We start from the raw sequence: 7,355 nt of genomic DNA, 5'->3' as shown, positions 1-7,355 counted from the left end.
TCAATCCTTTGAAGATACCTAAAGATAATTCTTTTGAATTCCTTATTAGAGAGTTCCAATGCTGCTTCTTTCTCAGTGATGTGTTCTGGGTCTGTATCCTGTTCCCTTGTTTCTGCCACTTGATCCTTCTTCTTTTGTGGACTGTGATGGTCTATTATTTCCGAGGCATCATGACATCATTGTATTTAGATCTCTGTTAACTGTTTGTGAAGAGCAGTCAAGGGTGATTCCGGCTCTTCTTTGTCGTTTTTTATTGTTGGCCCGTTGGTGGAGAAGGAGGAAGTCGCTTTCACTCAGTAAGTGAAGTTGCAGGATGTGTGGGTATTATTGTGTCTAATGGGGACTGTTGTCTCCCAGTCAATTAGACACAAATTACATTGAATAACCATGAAAAAACTAAAAGCCTATAGACAAAAAACACGCCATGTAATCACACAGGAACAGTAATGAAAAAAGAAAAAAGGGAAAAAGTAGAAGAAAAAACAAAACCTGCAATATCTGGGGATAGGGCATTCAGAGAAAAAAAGTAGAGAAGGAGAATAATGGAGGGAAAAAAATGTGAAAAATTCAAAAAGAAAAATAAGGAACAGGGTTTACCACAACAAAAAGGGGAAAAAAGAAGTAAAAAACAATTTAAATTAAAAAAAAAAAATTCAGTCAGGAACAGGGAAAAGAAAAAATGCTGAAAACTAGGACCTGGGATTAGAAGATTAAGAATAATAGTAAAAATGACATAATTATTAATAATAATGGTCGTTTTACAACAGACAAATACAAGCAAACTAATCTGCAGAAAAAGAAAGCAAAAAAGAAAAATATAAAAAAAAAAAAGAGAAAAAAAAAAAATCGGTGGTGGACAGGGCAGGGCCCCCAGGCTCCATCTGAGCACACAGACTGTGATGAAGTTTCTGTGGGCCCAGATGGTATGTGGGAGTGGGGGATGGTCGCACGTCCTTTTACCAAGCGGGTGTGGGGTATAAAAGTAACAAGAGGAATGTCGTACCTTTTCAGTCTTGCAGGTCCGGAGGGTCCTTCGGGTTGCTGTAAAGCTGAACGTATTCTTAAGCCCCAGGAATCTGCGAGAGCGCTGTCCCTTTAAATATCCAAAATAGTCAAGCCGCTTTTAGATCTTCAAAATGGTAGTGTCCTCTGGACCGGCAAAAGTCCACAGCTCAGCCCGCCTTCCTCTTCACCTTCTCCATTTATTCCCCAGCCATCGGAGCAGTTCTCCATGCAGTCCCTGGCTAGCAGGGCTGATTTTTATGTTAATTCTTGAGTCCTACCAGCAGCTGGGCATCTCCGAGCTTTCTGTGCCCTCAGCATCGCTCAGGATCGCTGCCAGACTGCAGCTCCGTATGTCTCCTTTTTTGGTATTTTCACGCAGTTTCTTCTGCTAGCTGGGATTTAGTCCACTTCTATGTCCTTCCTTCAAGGCTCAGGGGTCCAGGATTATCTTCTGTGTCTGTGTTAATTGGTTTTCCTTTTCTTTGTTGAAGAGGGTATGTGCAGCCTTTCTATCTACTCCGTCTTGCCGGATCTCCCCTTTACATAATTCTTGGCTGGAAATTTTTCTCTTTCATAGTTGTATATATATTATTCTTTTGTCTTCTCGTCTGCATGGTTTCTGCTAAGAAATCTGGGCTTAGTCTTACTGGTTGCCCCTTTTAGATAACTTTTGTTTTTCCCATGATTCCTTCAAGATTCTTTCTTTGTCTTTGGTTTTGATGAGTTTGATGATGATGTGTCTTGGTGATTTTCTTTTGGGTTCTATCCTGTTTGGGGTTCATGGACTTCTTGAATGGCTGTATTCTCATCTTTCATCATACCAGGAAAATTCTCTCCCAAGAAATCTTGGATAATTTTCTTGGTGTTATTTATTTATTTATTTCTCTTCCTGTTTTGGAATTCTGATTACAGGTATGTCGTTCCTTTTGGTGGTATCCCAGGTGAACCTTAGGCTTTCTTCATTTTGTTTTGATCTTTTTTCTGACTGATCACTTTCCAAAGAAGTATTGAGGTATTTCCCTTCAATCTCACTAATTCTGTCTTCCATGATTCAATTCTACTTCTTTGCCATTCAATGTGTTGTGTATTTCTGAATCTTTAGTATTAATATTCTGCATTTCTGTCTGTAGATTTTGTATCATTTTTAATTTTTCATTTCTTTTATCATTTTGTCCTTGCATTGTCTTTTAAAATTGTTCTAGGATTTTCTCTGTGTTTTCCTCAATTTTATCAGTGTTCCTTGATTAGGCTCTCAATTCCTTGAAGGTACCTGAATATAATTTTTTTGAATTACTTTTCAGGGCATTCCAATGCTGTTTCTTCCTCAGGGAGGTGTTCTGGGTCTGTATCCTGCTCCTTTATTTCTACCACTTTATCTTGCTTCTTTGTGTGGGCTCTGATAGTCTGTTGTCCCTGAAACATTGTGATGTTGTTGTATTTATATCTCTGTTAACTCTTTGTGAAGAACAGCTAAGGGTGAATCAGGCTGTTCTTGATGTTTGTTTATTGTTGTCCAGTTGTTGCAGATGGAAGTGGTGGGTCTCACTCAGAAAGTGAAACTGCAGGAGGTGTTCATGTGGTTTTATAGCATGGGCACTGTTGTTGTCTCACAGTCACTTAGACAAAAATAACCATTGAATAACCATCAAAAAAGTAAAAACAAGTGGACAAAAAACACCATGTAATCACACAGGGACAATAACCAAAAAAGAAAAAGGAAACTAAAACCCACAGTATCTGTGTAGAGGGCAGTGAGAGAAAAATGATAGAGTAGGAGACTAATGAAGAAAAAAATGGGGAAAAATGGAAAAAGAAAAACAAGGAATGGTGTTAACCATGAGAAAGAAAAAAAATTGAACCAGGAACAGGGAAGAGAGAAAAAGCTGAAGACTGAAACCTTGGAAGGGAAGAATAAAGAATAATAATAAAAAGGACAAAAACAGTAATTATAATAATAATAGTTTTTAAACAGACCAAAACAAAGAAACCATATAAAAAAGGGGGAAAAAAAATCTGGGCAAGGCTGGGCAGGGCACTCAAGGTTGGGTAGGGTCTATCCAACGACACAGACTGGGATGGAATTCCTGTTGGCCCAGAAGTTGGGTGGGTGTGAGGGATGGCTGCACCTGCATTCACCAAGAAGGTGTAGGGTATAAGAGTAACAAGGGGGGAATAATGCACCTTTCTAGTTGTTGGTGTCTGGACTGTCTTTGCGGTTTGTGAAAATGGATCCTATTCTTAAGTCCCTGGAATCTGAGAGAACGCTGTCACTTTAAATATCCAAATGGTCGAACTGCTTGTAAACATTCAAAATTGCTGCACCCTCCAGACAGGCAAAATTCCACAATTAAGCTCTCCTTCCTCTTCGCTGCTTTCCCTTTTATTCACCAGCTACCAGAGCAGTACTTTGTGTAGTCCCTGACTAGCAGGGCTGATTTTTAGGTTAATTCTTAGGTTCTAACACCACTCGGCAATATCCAAGCTGTCTGTGCCATCAGGATCACTGCCAGACTGCAGCTTCGTGTGTCTCCTTTTTTGGTGGTTTCAGGCAAATTCTTCTGGTAGTTGGGGTTTAGTCCACTTCTGTGTCCTTCCCTTCAAAGCTCAGGCCTCCAGGATTATCTTCTTATCTGTGTTAATTGCTTCCCTTTTTGTTTATTGAAGAGGGTCTGTGCAGTCTTTCTGCCTATTCCTCCATCTTAGCAGAACTCTGTAAATAGAGCATTCTTATGAAACATTTTGTCAGCCAAAGTCATGTAAAGTGAAGAAATAATTACCATTAATTTATATGAGAAAAATTTTTGAACGTTTCTCACGTAGGACCAAACGTGGGTCCCTGACCATTGCGTAGTCAGGCCATTTACACACCACGTTTTTGAGACTAGAGAAAATTATTGCAATGTGGCAATGCATGGAAACCAGGGGCCAGTAACCAAATCAGACTCCCCAAATCCAGGTTAGGATACATTTTTGTAAGCTTCAGGAGAGGGAGGTTATACATATTCATAAAAATTTTAGGAATTCGGGAGTAAATTAACTGGCAATTGGCTGAGGCTTCCTTCACCTCTGTTTAAAGGGACAGTCGATTTTTAATGCAGTGCGCTTGCACACTGAATGAGTCACACCGGCTTCCTGTCATCAGCTTGGGCAGAGTGGAGAATGTCAGTTCCCAGTAACTTTGTTCCTGTTTGTGTCACTTGACATGTCAGTGGGCCAAGGTTAATTTCCAAGTTGTCTTCTGAATAGTATTAACATACTTATCACCTGTTTCTAGGGGATAACATGGAGACAATGTGTAAATTGACCTTTCATTCCATTCAGTTCTTAAGGAACTGAGTTATCATGTTTACTTATCTTTTTCCAACTGGAGATGCAGGTCCTATCTGTCTTAATCAGGGTGGGGATGATAGTTGAGATTTTATGCCATTCATTTCTTAAGGAACTGAGTTATCATATTTATTTACTTGCCCTTAACTGGGAACGCATGCTGAACTTTGCCTCCACCCAGCTTCATTCTTAGATCCAAAAAATAAGCTACCAAATCATACCAAATAACACATATAACCTAAAATAACACTAACATATAGTTAAAAACAGGACTGATATGATAAATAAATACACAGCCTATATAAAGCACAAATAATGTATGTACAGAGTAGTACCTGGAGAAGAAGTTTGGTGACTCCACTCACTATTTGGTGCATGCTGCCTCTTCAATGGCTCACTGCAAAACAGACAATGAACAGTAGTGTCTCTTTACCTTTCTTCATAAAAGCAAAAATCCTCTTCAGATTTCTTTTGATTAGCGAAAATAGGTGCTAATCTAGATGTTTCATAGAAGTGAAATAGCATAAAGCAAACTTTTGAAAAGTAGGTGTTACTTGTATAAAATACTTGTGGATATGTGACAACAACAGACAATATTTGTTGTGATATTCCAAGATGGATACATTTAAAACTGTGTTTTAACAATGTATAGTTATATCCCTCCCCTTTTTTTTTTCCTAGTTGGGTGAAAAGCTTTGGCCATGAGGGACTTGGATTACTATTGGATATTTTGGAAAGACTGATAAATGGCAAACTGTAAGTATTACCAAAAATTATTTTTAAGTAAGCTATACTTGCAAGTGCAATTATAATTCCAACACCAATATTTTTAATGTCAATACAGCCGAGAAAAAATTGTAAAGAAGAGTCAACACAAAGTCATACAGTGTCTAAAGGCTTTGATGAATACACAGGTATGTATATAGGTAATTATATTTGTCCATTATTTTTTCTATGAATTAGAGTTTGTAATATGGAATTTTCACTTACACTAAAGTGATGTACCATTTTCCACGCTTTTCAGTACGCAGTAGAACATTGAATTGTATCAAACCTAGTTTAGGAGAAACTTGGGGGTTAATGGATCTTCTTCTGGTGCATAGCTCCTCGTGTGTAGATAAATTCTCCCTTTTTCTCTCTGAGATGTGAGTTGGTTCCCTCTTCTTTACTCCCCTCAACTCTCTTTTCCTTTTTCTCTCCCTTTTGTCCTTCCTTTGTCTTTTGATTTTCAAAAATACAGCATGATTCAACTTTAAATCATACTTGATTTCTGGTACGGTCTGCTGTAGTATTTATTATCAGAGAATCAAATTGATAAAACTTAATTCTTCTAATCTAGGAATTTAAAATGTGTAATGAAAATAATAGACACTTATAGCAACAGGTTCCAGAAATGGATCCATGATGCTTAATACAATTAATTTCAAGACCAAATGTAATGTGAAGGATCTGGAGAAGTTGTTTAAGTTTTTGCTGAAGTTAGAATTACCTGAAGTAATTTTTTTAAAAAAATACTGTTGGGAGTTCCAGTAAGATTGTGGACTAGGCAGAAAGACTACACAGACCCTCTTCAAAAAAGAAAAGGGAAACCAATTAACACAGACACAGAAGATAATCCTGGATCCTTGAGCCTTGAACGGAAGGATATAGAAGTGGACTAAACCCCAACTAGCAGAAGAATTTGCATGAAAATACCAAAAAAGCAAACAGACGGAGCTGCTTTCTGTCAGTGATCTTGAGCGATCTTGACGGCCCAGCACAGACAGCTTGGAGATTCCTGAGTGGTGGTAGGACCTAAGAATTAACCTAAAAATCAGCACTGCTAGCCAGGGACTGTACAGAGGAGTGCTCTGGTGGCTGGGGAATAAACGGAGAAGGTGAAGAGAAAGGTGGGCTGAGCTGTGGACTTTTGCTGGTCCGGAGGGCACCGCCATTTTGAATGTTACAAGCGGCTTGACCATTTTGGATATGTAAAGAGACGGCACTCTCCGAGATTCCAGGGGCTTAAGAAGAGGTTCTGCTTTCCAGCAACCCCAAGGACCCTCCGGACCTGTAAGACTGAAAAGTTGTGACATTCCTCTTGTTACTCTTATACCCCACACCCACTTGGTGAACATAGGTGTGGCAATCCCCCACTCCCTCCCACGTTCAGGACCCACAGGAACTCCATCACAGTGTGCTCAGACGGTGACTGGGTGCCCTGCCCTGTCCTCCACCGATTTTTTTTTCTTCTTTTTCGCTTTCTTTTTTCTGGTGATTCATTTCCTTCTATTTGTCTGTTTTAAAACAACTGTAATTATTAAAACTTTTGTCCTTTTTACTATCATTCTTATTCTTCCCCTCCCAAGTCCTAGTTTTCAGCTTTTTTTCTTTTCCCTGTTCCTGGTTGAACTTTTTTTTTTTTTTAATTTAATTTTTTTTCTTTTTTTCCACTTTTTTCTCATGGATAACCCTGTTCCTTGTATTTCTTTCTGCATTTTTACCTTTTTTTTTTTCCTTCATTATCTTCTTTCTCTACCTTTTATCTCTTAGTACCCTAGCCCCAGATATTGCAGGTTTTCTTGTTTTTTCTTCTTCTTTTTCCCTTTTTTCTTTTTTTGGTTACTGTTCCTGTGTGATTACATGGTGTGTTTTCTGTCCAGGTGTTTTTAGTATTTTGATGGTTATTCAATTGTAATTTTTGTCTAACTGAGTGGAAGACAGCAACAGTTCCCATAAGACACAACTATACCCACACCTCCTGCAACTTCACTTACTGAATGAGAACCACTACCTCCTTCTCCACCAATGGGCCAATATAAAAAACCACCAAGAAGAGCCTGAATCACCCTTGGCTGCTCTTCACAGTTAACATAGATCTAAATATAAGAATGCCACTATGCCTCAGAGACAACAGACCATCACAGTCCACACGAAGAAGCAGGATAAAGTGGTAGAAACAAGGGAGCAGGATACAGACCCAGAACACATCCCTGAGAAAGAAGCAGCATTGGAACTCTCTGATAAGGAATTCAAAAGAATTA

At 38.7% G+C, this 7,355-nt stretch overlaps 1 protein-coding gene across 1 annotated transcript in view; it reads left to right on the top strand.

The window, feature by feature from the left end:
- DIAPH3 (diaphanous related formin 3) overlaps positions 1 to 7,355 on the top strand; it is a 923,535-nt gene that overhangs the window by 329,662 nt on the left and 586,518 nt on the right. Inside the window, exons 6-7 of the mRNA XM_042781617.1 lie at positions 5,014 to 5,088; positions 5,177 to 5,246. Coding sequence (XP_042637551.1) covers positions 5,014 to 5,088; positions 5,177 to 5,246 — 145 coding nt within the window. The remainder of the gene's footprint in view (positions 1 to 5,013; positions 5,089 to 5,176; positions 5,247 to 7,355) is intronic.

The sequence above is a fragment of the Orycteropus afer genome, unplaced genomic scaffold (assembly GCF_000298275.1).
Source record: "Orycteropus afer afer isolate SDZICR_OR568_19922 unplaced genomic scaffold, OryAfe1.0 scaffold00138, whole genome shotgun sequence".
Taxonomy (NCBI): domain Eukaryota; kingdom Metazoa; phylum Chordata; class Mammalia; order Tubulidentata; family Orycteropodidae; genus Orycteropus; species Orycteropus afer.
Note: the sequence above shows the minus strand (reverse complement) of the source record. Positions and strands in the feature narration are given on the sequence as shown.